Below are 19,836 nucleotides of genomic sequence, written 5' to 3' on the forward strand. Positions count from 1 at the left end.
TTGTGATTAATCACTATACTTTAATTATGTTCAATTTGTAACAATGAAATTGGGGGTCACCACAACATGAGGGACTGTATGAAAGGGTCGCAGCATTAAGAAAGTTGAGAACCACTGGTCTAGTGGCTACCATTCTAGAATCACAGTTCTAATATAGTAGAAATGTTATATCTTAAGCAGCAGGTACATGAATATTCCTTTTATTACTATTCATAAAACTATACTTACATTTTTATCTACTCTTTATTTGTAAGATATATTTAACAAGAGAAAAGATGGCTAGCATTTATGGGGGAAATGAATTAAATAATGAACATACTAAAAAAGTAAAATATGTAGCTTTCAAAACTTTCCCAATTATTAGAACTTTATAGCCATCCAGCCCACTTAATTTGGGACATCTTACAGGGTATTGTAAATGACTTAACAAAAATCACATTGTAGTAAGATTTAAACACAAAAAGTATGCTAAGCCCTGACTAGGTAGCTCAGTTGGTTGGAGCATTGGTTGGAGCATTGTCCCTTGCACCTAAAGGTTGTGGGTTTGATTCCCAGTCAGGGTACATACCGAGTTTGCAGGTTTGATCCCTGGTCAGGGTATGCATGAGTGGCGACCAATGTTTCTCTCATATAGATGTTTCTCTCTCTCCCCCTTCTTCTCTCTCTAAAAATCAGTAAAAACATATCCTTGGGTGAGGATTGAAAAATATAAAAGCTCTGGACGGTGTTTCTCAGTGGTTAGAGCATCAACCTGTGTACCGAAGGGTCTCCGGTTCAATTCCTGGTCAAGGGCACATACCTGGGTTACAGATTTGATCCCTTGCCCCAGTCAGGGCATGTGTAACCAACTGATGTGTCTCTCTCACATCGATGTTTCTCTTCTCTCCCTCCTCTCTCCCTTCCACTCTCTCTCTCTCAAAAAAAAAAGTCAATGGAAAAAATATCCTGGGGTGAGGATTAACAGACAAACAAAAATGCTGAAATATCGTACTGGTTTTATTGTACAGTCCCACACAAAGTTAATGTCATGTGTTGTAAATTAAATCATTTTCACTAAACATCATTTTTCAAAAGACTACTACACATAGAAACTCTAATGACCCATTGTCTAGAAAAGACATTCCTTCTGTGAGCCATCTGATCATACTGAGATATACATGGCTTTAAGTAGGAAACATTTTTAGTCCAATCTAAAATACTGTAATATGTAATGTGATTTATATTCTTTTGTTGTTGCTAATTCTCACCAGAGGATATTTTTCCATTAACTTTTAGGGAGAGTGGAAGGGAAGTAGGAGAGACAGAGAGAGAGAGAAACATCAAGGTGAGAAAGACACATCGACTGGTTGCCTCCTGCACGGGCCCTGGGATTGAGCCTGCAACCTAGGTACACGCCCTTGACAAGAATCAAACCCAGGACCATTCAGTCCCCAGGCCAATGCTCTATCCACTGAGCCAAACATAGAATTTTTCTTCATGTAAATATATTTAAAATACCTGCTGGCTTTCTCACTGTATAAGAAAGCAATGTTACACTAGCCTATGCATCACAAACCACCATTAACTTGAACACTACTGAGACCTCACATTCTATTTCTGGACTTTCTGCAACTCCAAGATTCCACTTTGAACTCACTTTGCTTAAAGTCCCTACCCCACCCAAAAACAGCTCCATACAGCTCCTTTCATTTCCTAACTCTCTCTTCCTAATACTTTTTCACTCAGGTTTAACTAGCACTACCACTTAAGTTTATATTCAAATTTTAATAGCTTCAAAACTTTCCCAATTATTAGAACTTTACAGCCATCCAGTAAGAACATTTTAAAACAAAGAAATTAAAACCGAGATTAAATAATTCACTTACAGAAGGTCACACAGCTAGTAAGTGATAAAAGCTAGCATCAAGACCTCCTGACTCTATACACTCACCTAAACCACAGTTCTATTAATGAACTGCATTACTAATATTTCTGGGTATATAAAAATAGACGATTTTCCTAAACAACAGAGATTATGGTTATAGCCAGAGAATCTAGAACAATAGATATTGTGAACACTTTGCATGACTTTAGAATATATTGTATTGCCTGGTTGGCCCAGTGGTTGAGTGTCAACCTATATATGAGCCAGGAGATCATGGTTCGATTCCCAGTCAGGGCACATACTCAGGTTGCAGGCTCCATCCCCAGTGTTGGGCATGCAGGAGGAACTAATCAATGATTCTCCTCATTGATGTTTCTCTCTCTCCCTCTCCCTCTCCGTTCCTCTCTGAAATCAATAAAAATACATTTATTTTTAAAAAGGATATTATCGAAAAAGCAACCATGCCTGTTGTGTAGGTTGCTTGGTGTAAAAAGAAAGACAAAGATTCTTCTTAGTTGAAATTCTCTAAGTATGGCCTGTAAAGCTATTCTAGAAGTAAATAAAAAGATTTCCTTAAAAAAAAAAAAAAAAAAGAATATTATCCCCTCCCTAAAAAACAGACAACTTACTAGTTCTGCCATCTTTATTCTATAATTCAAAGTAAACAATGAATATTTAAGAGTCCTGAAATGACTCCAGCTGGATGGAGCGTAGTCGAGCACACCAAAAAGGTTGCAGGTTCGATCCCGTTTGGGCACGTGTGGGAGGCAACCAATCGCTGTTTCTCTCTTTCTCTAAAATCAGTAAGAACATATCCTCTGGTGAGGATTTAAAAAAAAAAAAAAGTCATGAAATGTTCTGGACCAGGAGGTATAATTTCAAGTCAAAATAGCATACAAAATTAAATTTAAAAATAAATTTTTCTTAACTAAAATATCCTATATAATAAAGCGGGAATATGCAAATTGACCATCACTCTACCACAAAGATGGCGGCACACACAGTGGAGGTGGCGTTTCTGTAACACAAGATGGCTACACCCACAGTGGAGGCCAAGTTCCCATAACAAGCCTTAACAAGCAATCAGCAGGGACCTGAGGCTGTGCCCCACCCCCAATGGGGCCTCACAGGTGACCTCAAGCCACGCCCCTCATCCTGGTGCCAGGCCAGGGGACCTGAGGCCGCGCCCTCCACCTGGTGGGGCTTGACAGGGGATCTCAGGCCGCATCCCCCACCCGCGGGGCTTTACAGGGGGACCTCAGGCCAAGCCTTCCACTCCAGCGATGGGCCAGGGGACCTGAGGCTGCACTCCCGGCCTGGCGGGGCTTGACAAGGGTGGGACCAGACGAGTCTGGATCTAGCCAAAGGGGGGGGGGGGGAGCGCGCAGCGGCCAGGTTTGGGTCTCACACAATTTTGAGGTGCACATGAGTGGGCAGGGACTTGACTCTGGGTCCCATGGTGCGCCCCAGACTCTGATACATTTTATCCATTTTCTTTCATCTCTGACACTTCTATTATAGAGAAAGGGCAAATAGCAATATTAAAATATTTCCTCTAATTAATCCCCTTTTAATGTGTACGAATTTCGTGCACCGAGACACTGGTAATAAAATAAAAGAGGCAGATGTTATTTTTTGCAATCCATTCCTGTCATCTCTGTAAGAATTTTTAAAAAATATTATAGTAGCCCTAACCGGTTTGCTCAGTGGATAGAGCATTGGCTTTTGGACTGAAGGGTCCTGGGTTCGATTCCGGTCAAGGGCACATGCCTGGGTTGCAGGCTCTATCCCCAGTAGGGGCCATGCAGGAAGCAACAAATGTGTCTCTCTCACATCAATGTTTCTCTCCCCCCACCCCCCCCCACGCTCTGTTCTAATCTCTCTAGAAATCAATGGAAAAAATATCTTGGGGCCCTAACTGGTTTGGCTCAGCGGATAGAGTGTCAGCCTGCAGACTGAAGGGTCCCAGGTTCGATTCTGGTCAAGGGCATGTACTTGGTTCCGGGCACATCCCCAGTAGTGGGTGTGCAGGAAGCAGCTGATTGATGTTTCTCTCTCATCAATGTTTCTAACTCTCTGTCCCTCTCCCTTACTTTCTGTAAAAATCAATAAAATATATTTAAAAAAATATATATCTTTGGGTGAGGATTTTAAAAAAATTTCAAAAGATTTTTAAAAATCTATTTTTATTGATTTCAGAGAGGAAGGGAGAGATAGAAACATCAATGTTGAGAATCAATGGTCAGTTGCCTCCTGAACGCCCCCTACTGAGGATGGAGCCCGCAACCCAGGCATGTGCCCTTGACCAGAATCAAACCTGAGACCCTTCAGTCCACAGGCCAATGCTCTACCCACTGAGCCAAACCGGCTACGGCTGACATCTTAATTTTTACGAGACCAGTGCTCTAACCCCTGAGCTATGAAGCCTCGGCTAACATCTTAATTTTTAAACATTCTTATTTGTTCAGGAAACCATTCAACTCTGCCTCTTGGATTTAAAAATTATTGAAATAAAAGCTTTTCTTTAAAAAATATAAACATATGACTTCCAGTGCTAAATTTTATAATTCTAATTCAGTTATTATAGTATACTTAAAACATTTTTAAAAGCCAGATTACTTATTTTAATGCACTAAACTGTTGATAACTAAGTGCTGGAAAATATACTTCATATTTTAGCTGAATTGAAACAAAATCTAGATCTGACAAGCTAATTGTAAAGTTGCTTCAGTTTCTCTAGGGGAAAATCACATTCCAAAGCTTCACCACAGATATCTTTTATTTGGAGTAACTGGGCTGCCGAAGGAGAAGGAACTTGTTGAGCTTGAATAGGATTTCTCAAAGCTAACATCAAGGAGTCCTCTAAGCCCTGCCAAATTGTGGATGGTATATAAACAGACACAATATTTATTTTGGGACAAAGATCCTGCAGGCAAGTAAGCAAAATGCTCCAGAAGAAGCAGACACAGGCCTCTGAGAACCATTTAAAACAAGAGTCTCTCCTCATTCCTTAATTCAAATGCTGTTAAATTTTGCTTTGCTATTTGATGCTAATGCAAAAGAATGACAAAGATTAAGTATAAAAGTTCAGAAAGGAAAAACATAGCTTACCAAAAACATTTATTTAAAAAGTACCTACTCTAGCCCTAGCTGGTTTGGCTCAGTGCATATAGCATTGGCCTATGGACTGAAGGGTCCTGGGTTCAATTCTGGTCAAGGGCGCATACCCGGGCTTGCAGGCTCGATCTGTGGTGGGGTGTGTGCAGGAGGCAGCCGATCAATGATTCTCTCTCATCATGATGTTTCTCTCTTTCTGTCTCCCCTTTCCTATCTGAAATCAATAAAAATATTTTTTAAATAAATAAATAAAAAGTACCTACTCTAATATATCCACTGAACCAAACAGCTAGGGCTAGAGTAGGTACTCTAATCACGTATAACTATAACTATTTCTGTGTCTGGTACATGTTTGACTATCAATTAAAATAATAAGTTATAAACAGGAATGAAACAACTGTTGCCAATGTAGTAACACTAGATAGTATATTCAATTTCCATAGAAAAAATAGTAAACAGTGTAAAGTTCATTTTTTTCAGTTTATATTTTTCATACCCTTTATTTTTTATTTTTTAATATATTTTATTGAATTTTTAAAGAGAGGAAGGGAGAGGGATAGAGAGTTAGAAACATCGATGAGAGAGAAGCATCGATCAGCTGCCTCCTGCACACTCCTTACTGGGTATGTGCCTGCAACCAAGGTACATACCCTTGGCCGGAATCGAACCTGGGACCCTTGAGTCCGTAGGCCGACGCTCTATCCACTGAGCCAAACCGGTTAGGGCATACCCTTTATTTTTATACTCAAAAACTAAATTATGTAGTAAGAACATACAATCATTAATTCAAAATCCCAAATGAGACTTTATAAAACACAGAATGCATGCAAAAACCATTAATCTTACCACTAAAGACTAACAAGTTTTGGTCAACCATAATAATTTGATTTGTTTGAAATAAAAAGTAATTAGAAATGGGTCCTAAGAGGAAAGATCAAAGGAACTGGAGTTGTCTGGTCTATAAAAATTTAATGTAAGAATGATTTAAATTCTGATCAGTTGCTTTCCTTGTCCTATGACAGCTAAATTAGAGGAAAGCAGTTTAGATTTAGGAAGAATTAAGAACATTTTTGCTTTAGGGTTTTATTAAGGCACCAAAATGGACCACTTGGGAAAAATGTGGTATTACAACACTGCACAGCTACGTGAAGTGAAGCTTGACCTAAGGCATGCTACTCCACCAAAACTCCATCAAATAGCCCAACTTTGGATAGAGCATCACAATTTAAAAAGCATTTTCACATATTCTGGCATCTCATTTAATCCTCACATACATGAGATACATGAATAAGGCAGACACTCTGATTCCCATCCAAAATAATAAAAGCGTAATATGCTAATTAGACCAGATGGCCGGATGACATTCTGGATGAAGCCAGGGCTGCGAGGGCTGAGGCAAGCCGCTGCAGCTGCCAGGGCCGAGCCCCTTGCACGAATTTCATGCATCGGGCCTCTAGTTTACAAATAAGGAAAATGGTTATGATTGTCATTTGACTCAAATCCAGAGCTCTTTCCACTGCACTGTATTATTTTAAAACTTCTGAAAAAGACACTTATTAAGAGTCAATGTAGACAGCTCACTAGACACCAGGGTACAAAAGTTCCAACTATATTTGATAGACAAATTATAAAATTGTGATCTGACTTGATTGAACACAAAGTACCTATTTATAGTCAATTATCCATTAACAAACCTTCCTTATTAAAGACCCTTGCTTTGAAAATATTCAATAAATAAAAGAAGTGATTTTGCTGAACCTATTTTCTTAGACCATGAAGCCATATTTCGAATGAGAATGTGAAGCTTCTGTTTCCTATTAGCATTCAAATTTTTTCTGAATTCACCATACCTAAGTGAATACTGTAGTAGCCAGTCTTCAAGATGGCCCCAATGATCCCAGCCTCCTGGTATTCACACCCAAGTATGTGAATAAATCTCCTGCCTTGCTGCTGAATGTGAGCTAGAGTGTGTGGGCTACACTTAGTGACTCGCTTCTAATGAACAGAGTAAGACATAAATGATGGAACAGGTCATAAAAAGCAGAGTGACTTCATTTTCTTCCCTCCGTACAGAGCAAAACATGTGACTACAAACTGAAGCCACCTACTAAAAGTCACGAGTTGAGCTTGGAAGTGGCTGCTTCAGCTCTAGTTAAGTTTTCAGAGACTGCACAGCCCCATCCCTGAGCCAGAGCCATCCAGCCAAGCCACTCCTAGATTCCTGTAAAAGGGCATGGGGAAACTTTTGGGAATGACTGAAACATTATCTTGATTGTGGGTGGTTTTCACATGGGTGTGTACATTTGTTAAAACTCAAAGTATACACTTAAAATGGGTGCATTTTATTGTATGTAAACTATACTTCAGTAGAGTTGATTCTTTTTAAAAGGCCACTGAATTCTTCAGCTAAGCAGACAAAGGGTTACTTACTAAAAAGCAGTGTCATGACTTAAGGGTAATTGGTGAGAAAAGATAAGTTGCAATAACAATCTACCACCACAAACTCACGTCCTAAACTGCTCCTCAAAATTGTTCCACCCACAGCCTTTCCCATCTCAAATGACAGCAATCCCATACTCCCAGTTGCTCTAGCCAAAAATGTTGGAGCCTTTCTTGACTCTCACACTCCACATTCAACCCAGAAGCAAACACTGTTGGCTCTATCTCATAGTACATGTATACTATGACAACTTGTCACCACCTCCACTGCTACCACCATAATAGTCAGTCTGGTCTCCCTGCTTCACTCTTGTCCCCTGTAGCCTATTGTTAACACAGCAGCTAGAGTGATCCTTTCAAAATCTATGGCAGATCATATTTCACCTGCTCAAAAACCTGAACCATCCCTCCATTTCACTCAAAGTCCACCTCATTACAATGACCACGTGGTTACACAAACTGGCTTCTTATCTCCCAGATCTTATCTCCTACTATTCTCCTTGCTCAGTTTACTCCAGTTACTGGGGCCTGCTTGCTGTCTATCCAACACACAGTGCATGCTTCCACGCTAGAGCCTTACAATGGAGGTCTTCTCTGTCTAGAACACCTTTCCCCATACCCAAATGGCTCATCATTTCCTAACTACCTTCAGATCTCTGCTCAAATATGATCTTCTTTACCCAGACCATCTTATTGATGAACTGCAAACACACCTGCTCATCCTTATTTTACTCTATTTTTTCTTTTTTTCCCAGAGCACTTACCACTTTGCAACATAATATATAATTTATTTATTATGTATATTGTCTACTCCTCCACTCCTGCCATAAAACAACCTCCAGGGTAGAATCTTTTTGTTGTTGTTGTTTACTGATGTATCACAAGTACCTAGGACAGTGCTCAGTACATAATAGGTGTTCAACAAATACTTTCTGAATGAACTTTTTGTAACTGTATTGGGCTAAGCACTTTATATTCACTATTTCAATCACTAGGGCAATCCTAGAAAGTATGCATTAACCTCATTTTACAATGAAAACCATAGATTAAATAATTTGCCAAAAGTTACATACTAGCAAATGAAACCAGGACTTAATTCTGCCTAATTCTTAAAGCCTTATTAACCACTAGTTTTCTCAAAGCTGGGTATGAATGGGAAGAAAACTAAGCTGCTTCAGGAAGTAACCTGGTTGAGAGTATGTGGAAGACATTGATTTGTGATCCAATATAAGGAGCAGAGGTAAATAATTAACATTTGGGGAAGTTTCCTTCAGTTTTTCCTTGCTTCTAGTCCTAGCCCTGTTGAGATAGAAATAGAAGCTAATAGTTACCAGAAAGAGACCATAAAAAAAGGAAGAGCCCTAGCTGGTTTGGCATAGTGGACAGAGCATCGGCGTGCGGACTGAGGTGTCCCAGGTTTGGTTCTGGTCGGGGCACATGCCCAGGCTGTGGGCTCGGTCCCCAGTGGGGGGCAAGCAGGAGGCAGGCGGTCGATGATTCCCTCTCATCATTGATTTTTCTATCTCCCTCTCTGAAATCAATAAAAAATATATTTAATAAAAAATTTTAAAAAAGGAGGAAGAGAAAAAGACCCATGAACTCCACAGATGAAAAAACATTGGTCAGAACTTTTTTTCCAAATTCTCTGGCATACTTTATCCCAGTAGCATGGTGTAATATGAGCAGTTGTTTTCTTGTTTGCTTTAAAATGCTTTTTTCCTGTAGATACCACTAATGTAGTACAGGTGTTGGCAAAATTATATTTGAGGAATATATGACCTACACATAAACATCTACAGATTTAAATCTAAAGAAACTGATTTTTTTGCCAGTGTTACCATTCTTGGAACACAGCCACACTCATCTGTTTACACATGTCTATGGCCTCTTTCACACTCTAACAGCAGAAATAAGTAGTTGCAACAGAGAGCACAATGACAATATTTTGTACCTTTACAGAAAAAAACTTCTAAAACAAACATTAATGAAATGCAAGTTTCCTGATATCTTACATTGTTTTTATCACTTTTCCTGATATATTTGAAAACATATCCTCTAAATACCAGAATACGCCATTAAAACATTTTTGGTACTGTTGGTCATATAACTAAAAATATCTCAATGGCTTAAGTCCAAAAATAATATGGTCTTCAATCTAGTAAACATATGTCATTAAATTAATTCAAGCAAATATACTTCCTAGTAGAGTTAACACCATTTAATAGTTATTAAACACTGGAAGACTTCGGTAACATTGGGATGTCAATTTTTAAAAATGTATTTTTATTGATTTCAGAGAGGAAGGGAGAGGGAGATAGAAATAGAAACATCAATGATGAAAGAGAATCATTGATTGGCTGCCTCCTGCACGCCCCCTACTGGGGACTGAGCTTGCAACCCAGCATGTGCCCTTACTGGGAATCAAATTGTGACCTCCTGGTTCCTAGGTCTATGCTCAACCACTGAGCGACACCAGCCAAGTGAGATATCAATTTTGAAGTCAAAATAGTTTAGCGTTAAAAGTTGAAAGGAAAGGATTTACTTCTGGTCTATGTCTGCCGTATCTGAGCTACCATGTTCAACACACTTTAAGGAAGCGTTTTGAACAAGGAAAACAATAATATCTTCAATTTAGTCATACATACATGTACCAAATAGACCCCCCTCACCCCCCAAAAAGCAAAAATCATATAATGGCTTCAAAACTTTTGCCCTTGGCCCTATCTGGTTTTGCTCAGTGGATAGAGCTTCGGCCTTCGGACTAAAAGGTCCCAGTTTGATTCTGGTCATGACCATGTAGCTTGGTTGCAAGCTCAATCCTCAGCCCCCAACCAATTGACGTGTCTCTCTCACATCAATATTTTTTTCTCTCTCTCTGTCCCCCCCGGCCCCCACTCCCTTCCACTCTAAAAATTAATGGAAAAACTATCTTAGGATGAGGATTTTTAAAAAAAGGAGCAAATAGTAGATCTGGAACATTTTCATTTAATCTTTCAAACATAAAAGCTAACACATAGGAAAGCAAATTACTTATTACTAATTTTTTACATTATGTACCTATTTTCCCCTCTCCCTTCCCAAAGATTAGTTTATCACTGACAAAAGATCAAACCTTATTTCATAAAATTAAAGAAAACAAAGAAGTCTTCATTGTATATATAGAAGATAAGAAATCCTTTTCCTACCTAATACATTCTAATACAAAATTTTTTTAAGTTCCTCAAAGGAATATTGATATATTTCTTATGTTTTACAATAAAGTGATAGGTTATGCTACTCATGACAGAAAAGTGATTTAGCAAGTTGTTAAAAACAGGTATGGAAACACTGCAAAGGAAACAGGAGAAAAGTTAAGTATAAAATAAGGTTAAAGTTTTCTTTCTTTAAATATTATATTGAAGTCAACTACTACATAAAAAGATGAACCAATCCACAATATTCATTAAAATTTCACCAAAATCATAATATACATTAACTTAGTTTTTAACAGAGCTCTCAGCTTAAATATTTCCACTTATATTTTTCATCTTCAACATAAACTTCCAACATAAAAATTTTATAACATCTATTTGTTTTCTCAGAAGCTTTTTCTCAAAACAAAGAAATTATTTCCAAGTTAAAATTTTCATGCTGTTTCTTCAAAATTAAATTATTAACAGAACCAGAAACTACCCAGGAGCTATTTCTAAGTATTATTAAATTTAAAGCCTAGCCTACAAAGCCTTTTCTCATTTTTCTCTTAATTTCTTTTTTACAGCACTGTAGTCACAAATATTTTAGTAGAAAAAGAGTATTTCCTGCCAAACATTTAAAGAAATTAAGTTTTTAATGCTCCGTGTAAGAAAGTACACTAAAGGCTAGCTAGAACTTTCTAAGGTGAATGTTAGTACACATGAAATCAGCAATGGAATGATATAAAAGTTTGAGTGATTTTTTAAAATTATACATCCTTATAATATGAAAACATATCCCTTTATAATCAGAACTATGATCTCTTTATTAATGTAAATCATCAGATAATTTCTAATAAAACAATCCATAGTATTTCAAATTACAAAGAAATGTTTCCTACCTTGCCTGCTTCTCTTTCTAAGTCGACATATTCCCGGCTAGGTGTTTGTCGCTGTTCTCCCTGCCAGCTGGCCGGAAAAAACTGGAGAGACAGATTGGTTCCTGTGGCCACAAAAGCCTTTTAGAAAAATCAATACAAACAGGATCAGGAGCAGGACATTACATAAATTATGCAGGCAGTCATTTATTTTTACATCAGTTTCTGTCTTAAGCCAGGCAGCACTAAGAATACTTAAAAGTAAAAAACATGCACTCATCATTTTTCTTAAGTATTAAGTTACAAACATCTGATTCCATTTTGAGGACATTTGCCATTGGCTGCTTAAATATAAAATCAAGCCATGGAAATCAATACTTTCTTTCAGGTCAGTTCTTGCTGACGTTAGGATTGTGCATTGCTAATGTCTAACCAAAAGCCACCATCCCTGAATTTAAAAACTTTTATTTTTAAAGTGTGAAAATCACTGAAGATCTAAACATGTTGAATTCTAAAACATACAATTTAAAGTTGTATAAATGGGACATTTTAATTTTTCTTGATAGCCCTTGCTCTAAAGCCCATGTTAAAAATGCACAGGACTGTCCACTTCTGATAAACCATACATTAGCATGTGCCCTGACAGCACTTCCCATTCTCTCTAAAACCTTGGGTGATTAAAAAAAAAACACACACAGCATTTTCTAAAATCTGACTTCAGGATAACTGGATCTGACTATTACAAAAGAGTATTCATCTAATATTTATAAAAGATTAGGATAGCTCAACAGACAGAACAATCTAAATCCGTTTCAATGAAGTGTCAGTCTGTGTAGTCCCTGAGCAATTTAACTATATTTTCCCCCCAAGTAAAGAAAATGGAACACTGTCCCTTTTCCCCAAGGGAAATTAAGAAGTAAAAAGCATTTTGAAAAAACAACACATCATCTAAATGTAAATTTTTCTTTGTTGGAATTTTTTTATTAATTAAAATGAATGTTTTTGTTTTATTTAACCAATTAAAGTTGTAAAGCATAAAGCTTTCAAGCAGAGTCTTCATCTGAAAGGGGGTCACATTTTGGCGATTTGTTCAAAGCCTTTAGCTGATTCAACTATCCTCTAGTTCTCCTGATGATTCAGAGCTATACTTCCTATTTTTATTACTGGTACCGTTCGGTACAATTGTCAACCTAACTGCTAAATTTCTACAGTTTTGATAGCATTTCCCTAACCAACTGGGATACCCTTTCTTATGAACAGACACTAAACAAACATCATTACAATATTAACTTAAAAAAATCTTATCCCACTATTAGCTAAGTTTAAAAAACAATCAAGTGAAATTAAATAGTTTAAATTAAAAGTAGACTGCTAGCTATGTCCTTAGGCAGGTTACTTAACTCTACCTCAGTTTCCTCACAAATTAATATTTGTAAAGTGCTTAGAACAGATCAAGTAAATGATATATAAGTATCTGCTAAATAAAAGAAATAATTTTGAGCTAACTTTTTCCACCCTCAGATAATTAAATTCTCAGAGCACAGTGGTAGCAAATAAGAGATTCAGCCCATGAAATGAAGCCTTGTATCAAAATCTCCCAGGCAAGTTTCTTCAGTATTCACCTAGTAACAAATCCTTCCACCCACTGTACCCCAAATCAGCTCTATGCTCAGTAAAAACAGTCTACAGATCTTATTACCTCACCTCCTGTCTGAACACCAACCTCAGAAGAGATTTCCTGCTTCCTCACTTCATGCCCATTATCTCATCAAGATCCCTCTCTCTGAGATAGAAGTGATAAAAAAAAAAAAAAAAAACCAGATCATTCTAGAATAACATTTCCCAAATTTATTTGACCACAGAACTCTTTAATGAATACCTATACATACATGAGCTCAGAAAATTATCTTTGAAAACATAAAAATGCTATACCGGCATCCCTGTCTATATGTAAGATTTCCAGATTGCCCCGACTATATTTTATGGTTTCATAAATTATAAAACAGCACACATTGTGCCAATCCAACATAGGTTTTATCCTTCCATTTTCAGGATTAAAAATATATGGTTTTGTCCTGGCCAGGTAGCTCAGTTAGTTAGAGCATTGTTCTGACACTCCAAGGTTGTCAGTTCAATCTCCAGTAAGGGCATATACCCAATGAATGCATAAATAAGTGGAACAACAAATCAATCTCTCCCCACCCCATCTCTTTCTCTCTCGAATCAATAAAATAAAATTTTAAAAATATACACATGATTTTTACTGTTCTCCCAGTAGAGTCACCATACCTATCGTAAGTATTTTTTCCTTTTATTAATCAGTAGTGTTGAAGACATCTCCAGTAAGAACTTGCCGGGGGAATAAATCAGTTTACCAAATAGAATAGAATAGATTCTACCCCTCACCCATGATCACTTTTATTCATGCTACTATAAAATCTGGGTAAGTTTTATAGTTAAGAAGAGATGAGCATCATAGAGCTTAGGTTGGGAATAATTGTGGGAAATATTTGTTACAGTATATAACTGCTGTCAAAATAGAGGCCAGAGAATGCCTTTTCCATATCTATTTTCCATAACCAAATAGGTAAAAGCTACTGCCTGTTCATAAGTCAAAAGACAAATTTTAGGCATTACATTAAGTAACCTCTAAACTGAATTAATCAAGTACCTATGATGCAAAAGGCATTGTGCAAAGTAACTGCATAGAGGGGAGTATATTAATGAATATACCACAGAATTAATGTGGTCTCCACCCTCTAGTCTAGGAGATAAGAATACCATACTGTAATTTACATGTGGAGAGCATTGAATTAAAGGGGGGAAACTAGAGAGGGTAATGTGAAATCCCTTACCAAATATAAACAGTTACATTATTCAACAAATTAAGACACATATGCCATTTTAAGAGCAAACCTTTCAATGTACCTTCAACTTTTAATACTTGTCAGATATTAAGAACTTATTAAAATTTGTAGGATGAAATATTTGGAAGAGAGGAAGAACTAGAACATCTGTCTGACTTATCCCTACAAAGTCTATGACAACTACAAGCCACCTATAAAATATTACAGCAACATTATAGTACAGTAATTTAGATACACTGCGGGTTAAATTACATTCCCAGTTCATAATTACATGCAGTAAAGTTCTGATATGACAGAAAAACTGTTAATAGCTATTCTTCATTTGGTTTGCAAAAAAACCCCAGCTTTACAATAGTCCTGACAATAGTCTGTATCTCATCTTTTACATCAATTACCTCCAGGAAATCCACTGGTTAGGTATACCATCACCTTTTGCAAAAGGAAACACATGCAAAGGATGATACAATTACTGGACCGAGTAATAAGTGATTCTTTTACCACTCAATAGCAAAACCAAAAAAATATTTGTCTTACACATTACAGTCATATGATTACAACTACTCAAGAAATTTGGCAGTGCGCTAAAAGCAGGAGCTTTTCTTTCATAACATGCAATAATCACCAACTATTCTACAGCTCCTGGTAAATTTAGCTAGTATCTTCTCATTTTCTGTAATATGATTCTAAAAAACCTTCATTTTAAATATGGAAGTAACCTTTAAAAATAAATTTGGTCTTGTTGGAGAAAATTTAATGGTATGCGAATTATGTATCAATAAAAATAAGTAGATGCTCTATAAAGGAGGTGGGAGAAGTAAATGTACCAATATGTCCTCCCATTGTTAACCCAAACTCAAACTGCACAGTAGCTTCAAGTCTCTTCAAATGCAATGGGCCCAATCCCGGAGTAGATAATTTTTGGATTCCATCACATAGTATTTCAACTTTTTTTTTTTCTTTTTTTTTAAATAATCAACCTTTCCTTTCTTCCCACCCACTCTTTGGCTTCCTCATTCCCCCGTCATCAGCACCTCCACAGGACAAATCAAAAGGAGATAAGGGAAACTGGCACACTTTTTTTTCTTTTAACACATCAGGTTTGGTGGAGGCAAAGCACCAAATCTACCACCCATTACACGGCCTCAAGATCAACTGTGAAAAAAAAAAAAAGCAAAGATCAACTGTGGTTTTTGAAAATCCATGCAGCACAAACGGGGTATGCTTTTTAGCTTCGGAGAAAAAAAAAAGACGATAATGGTTTCTCTCTGACTCTCCTAGGGTTTAACATTCTAAGGAAAGATCGCGGCACGTTCTTTAGGGCATTTTTTTGTTTTCTCTATAAGGACAATAGATAACTGGCGTAAAGATTTATTATTTTGAGCTATGCTGGGAAGGAGAGAGCTTCGCGTATAGACTTACCAACACACTATCTTGCAGGAGCCAGGTCCTTGAATGAAGCCCAGTTCTTTATCCGAATGGGTGTTTCCTGCCTTAGAAACACCGACCCCCTTTCTCGGATCACAGCCTACACCTAACCTGGCCCTGTTCGGTCCGCCTCGGGTTTCCGCGCGCCGACGGCCAACTGCCGAGCCGCGTCTGGGAGACAGACCCGCGGCCGAGGGTCCCGGGGCAGCGTCTCCGCGCGAGGACGCGCGGCCCGCCGGCAGCTGCTTTCGCATTTTGAATCCCGAGTAGGAAGTGAGACGGCGCCCGCTCAGTTCCGGGACCCGCCGCGGCGTCCGGAACCGACCTGGGCCGCCGCAGCCCCCGCGCAACAAGTGACCCGCGCGCGCCTCGGGGCCCGGCGCCCCCGGAACCCCCGCCCCCCGGCCCGCCGACTTACGATTTCCGAGCGGCCGTCGCGGCAGGCGTTCTGGAAGCGCGCCTGGCGCTCCTCGTGGGGCCGGTCCCTGAAGCCCGTGTACTTAATCTGCGAGGCAGAGACAGCCCGAAATCAGAAGCCAAATCCGCGGCGCCGCCCGCGCGCCCGCCCGCCCTCCCGCCCCGCGCGGCGCCGATAAGGACAAGCAGAGCCTGCGGGCAGACGGCGGCCCGGGCGAGATTCCCCCCTCCGCGGGCGCCGGCGCGGGGCTCCCGGGGGCCGCGCCGCCCAAACTTTTCTCCGCTCGGGCCCACTCGGGGCGCGCCGCGCGGCCTCCGCGCCGTCCGCCCGCCTCACCTCGCATTCGCGGCTCAGCTTCCTGAAGAACTCCTCGTTCTCGAACTTGCTCCTCTGGTCGGGCACGACGCGCGGCATCTTCCCGCCCTGAGACCGCGCCGGCCGGTCGGGCTCCGGGCTCGCGCGGGCACCCGCTGGCCGGCTCCGCGTTGACCGACTGACCGCTAACCCGCGGAGCCCTTTGTTTCAGGCGCCCGCGCGCGTGGGCTCCCGCTCCCGGAGTCTGGGTGCCGCCGCGCGCTCGAGCCCAGCCCACGCCGCCGCCGCCTCAGCCGTTGCCTGCCGCCCGCGCGGACCCAGCACCCGCCGCCCCCGGCCGCCGCCGCCACTTCCTCTCACCGCCCACCTCGCTGGCCCGTCGGCCCCGCCCCCGCCGGTCCCACCCCTCCCCTCGCGCGCCCGCCCGCCCGCCCCAAACTCCAGCAAACAAAACGTACCATTCACAACTCCGCGGGCCGCGCCGCGCATGCGCCGCCCCCGCTTGCGGGCCGCCGGGCTGCAGGGAACCTGGCTCCTACCGCCGCGCGGCCCTCTTCCCCCGGCCGACCCGCGGGCCACTCCCCGTGGGACCGCCCTGGGGGGGTCTGCCGGGTCCATGGAGAGGGAGCGGCCCGCGCGGCTCCTTTCCTTCGATTGTCTGGAACTTTTGGACTTCCCAGACGTACGGAGTAAACCAAAATTGTGACCTAAAGGCAAGGAAATTTAAGTCCTTGAGGACTTGGCGCCTCCAAACCGAAGGGGATGGGTGGAAAACGTGCACTTCAAAGACTAAAGGTGGACTCAGAGCGGAGCATCCCACTGAACCCGGGTCTGATGGAAAAGGTCGGAGCCGTGAGTGTCAGACGGTCCTAGGTGAGACCTTACTGGACGCCCTTGACGGGAGCCTTAGACAAGACTGGACCGCTAAGCCTCGGTTTGCTTATTTCCAAAATTCAGACTTTCACAAGTTCACAGTATTAGCGTGAGAGCCTTGATGTAGGTCTAACACATAATGAGCACTCAATTAATTTACGTTTCCAAAGAGTAACAAGCTGGATTTATAAATATATCCTAATGCCAGTCCATATCTTTACCCAAATGTGCAAACAAGTCCCAAAAGATTGACAACTTCTAGGAGTCATGTGGCCCAAGCTGTAGAGAATCTGACATGGGATTTATGACAGACCCTGACTCCAAGCTGATCCTCAATAAATTCTGATCTTTGCCCTGGCCGGTTTGGCTCAGTGGACAGAGCGTGGGCCTGCGGACTGAAGGGTCCTGGATTGATTCCAGTCAAGGGCCCCTGCAGGGGTTGCGGGCTCAGTCCCCATTATGGGGCGTGCAGGAGGCAGCCAATGATTCTCTCTCATCATTGATGTTTCTCTCTCTTCCTCTCTGAAAAATCAATAAAAATATATAAAAAAAAAAAACACAAAAAACTCAGTCCAAGGATGGCAAGTGGTGCCAACACTGATTGACAGTAGTTGGCCATATTGCAAAGGATTGTGAAGATACACCTACACTCATGGGAATTAGCGCCCAGAGCAATTGGCAATGTCTGCGAATGCAGAGTTTGGCTGAATTTCCCCTCCCTGTCTATTCCTATCTCATTTTTACAGATAAAGTACTGAGCTAGGGTGACCAACTGTCCTGGTTTTCCCGAGACTGTCCTATTTTAGCAATGAAAGTCCCATGTCCCAGGAAACCACCCACTCCCTGGCAACATGGGATGGTTGGTGACCCTAACAGAGGTCCAGAAAGTGATCCATCACCCAAGGTCAGGGAGGGAATTTTCAGCAAAGTCAAACGTGTAGGCTGATGGTTTTAACAAACACACTCTTTCTGAATAGCAAATATAGAATCAATTCCTTCCAAGGGCATGCTCCTCTGTCCACACCAAGCCTGTGTGAATGAATGTATGTTTGTATACAAATAGAACGGGTATAGGTATGGATGTCAACAACCACTATTGTTAGGCCTCCCTCTTTCTCAGAATTTTCCTCTCAGGTCTTTTTCAATTGCAAGTGACAGAAACCCAATTCAAGCAAATAGAGCTAAAAAGGGGTCTGTTTTATTTTAAGTAAATAAATCACAGAGAGAGTCTCTTTTTTATTCCTCCATTTCTTCTCACTCCTTAATTCTCTCAAGCTCTCTTTTTTTTTTTTTTTTTTAATATATTTTATTGATTTTTTACAGAGAGGAAGGGAGAGAGATAGAGAGCTAGAAACATCGATGAGAGAGAAACATCGATCAGCTGCCTCCTGCACATCTCCCACTGGGGATGTGCCCACAACCCAGGCACATGCCCTTGACCGGAATCGAACCTGGGACCCTTCAGTCCGCAAGCCGACGCTCTATCCACTGAGCCAAACCGGTTTTGGCCTCTCAAGCTCTCTTGATGGCGTTAATTTCCTGGCAAAGGATGGGAACAGCCATTTTTCCATCGCCAAGTCATAAAATTCCTGGGAAGGACTTTGATTGGTCCAGTCTAGGTCACATACTCTTCCCCTCTACCAAATCACTGTGTCCAGGCTGATGTGATGACACTGACCAGTTTATGTCATATGCGCTCGCATCTAGGCTTGGGAGTCTGGGTTTGACATCCTCAGAGAGAGCCTGATGGTTGAAAGAGGGAAAGAGCAGTTTTACCCAAAGGAAGGAGTGGGAGTGCCTGTGGGTCCACGGAGGAGTTTGTATCAGCTGCATCTGGCAAAGGATGTCCTTTCTATTTTGCTGCCTAAAGGCTCTGCTGAAACTGGAGGGGGAAACTCCACATCAGCACAGGCAACGTGCAGACAAAACCAGCCTTAAAACATCTGCAACTTATTTTGAGAGGTGAGTGAGGCAGCCTGGGTCCGAAGGCACCAAGGCAGAACTAAGTCACTCACAGTAATGGCAGCTTTCATCCGTCTGCTGCCTCTACCCCAAGTCTTCCCATTTCGGCTAAGACCTTTGGACACGAGGGCAACACAGCCATTGTCTAAATGAGAGGCAGACGATGGCTTTGCTCCCAGTCAGCAAAGCCTGTCTGAGGCCAGTGGTCAGGGAAACGGTTTCTGCTGTTGACTTCTATTGTAGGAAAAAGGAAACTATCCCATGTGATACCACTCAGCACCACCATATTCTGTTTAGATAGACAGCTGTATAAAACTTTCCAGTTCTGTCTCTAAACTTGATCCAGAAAGCAGCACTCTTAATCCACAATGGGTCCAGGTGGGGCTCCCAGACCTGCAGCTGATCCTGGTCTTCGAACTCTAGTAATAATTGTTTCTGCCATGGGAAATGTGGAATAAATAAAAGGTGAAATAACCCTAGAGTGGCTAAGATGCCCAGACAGACACCA

The 19,836-nt window shown here is 41.0% G+C and overlaps 1 protein-coding gene across 7 annotated transcripts in view; it reads right to left on the reverse strand.

Moving 5' to 3' along the window:
• Positions 1 to 16,870, reverse strand: part of CBFB (core-binding factor subunit beta) — a 56,983-nt gene extending 40,113 nt beyond the window's left edge. For 2 of the 7 annotated variants that reach the window (XM_059667828.1, XM_059667830.1), the window contains exons 1-3: positions 16,515 to 16,870; positions 16,179 to 16,265; positions 11,493 to 11,609 (exon numbers count right to left, since the gene is read on the reverse strand). In XM_059667828.1, coding sequence (XP_059523811.1) covers positions 11,493 to 11,609; positions 16,179 to 16,265; positions 16,515 to 16,592 — 282 coding nt within the window. In that variant the 5' untranslated portion in view covers positions 16,593 to 16,870. The remainder of the gene's footprint in view (positions 1 to 11,492; positions 11,610 to 16,178; positions 16,266 to 16,514) is intronic. The other 5 variants (XM_059667825.1, XM_059667826.1, XM_059667829.1 and 2 more) reach the window with 3 other exon arrangements.
• Between the last annotated feature and the right edge of the window lie 2,966 nt (positions 16,871 to 19,836).

This window comes from Myotis daubentonii, chromosome 15, assembly GCF_963259705.1.
Source record: "Myotis daubentonii chromosome 15, mMyoDau2.1, whole genome shotgun sequence".
NCBI classification, from domain to species: Eukaryota; Metazoa; Chordata; class Mammalia; order Chiroptera; family Vespertilionidae; genus Myotis; species Myotis daubentonii.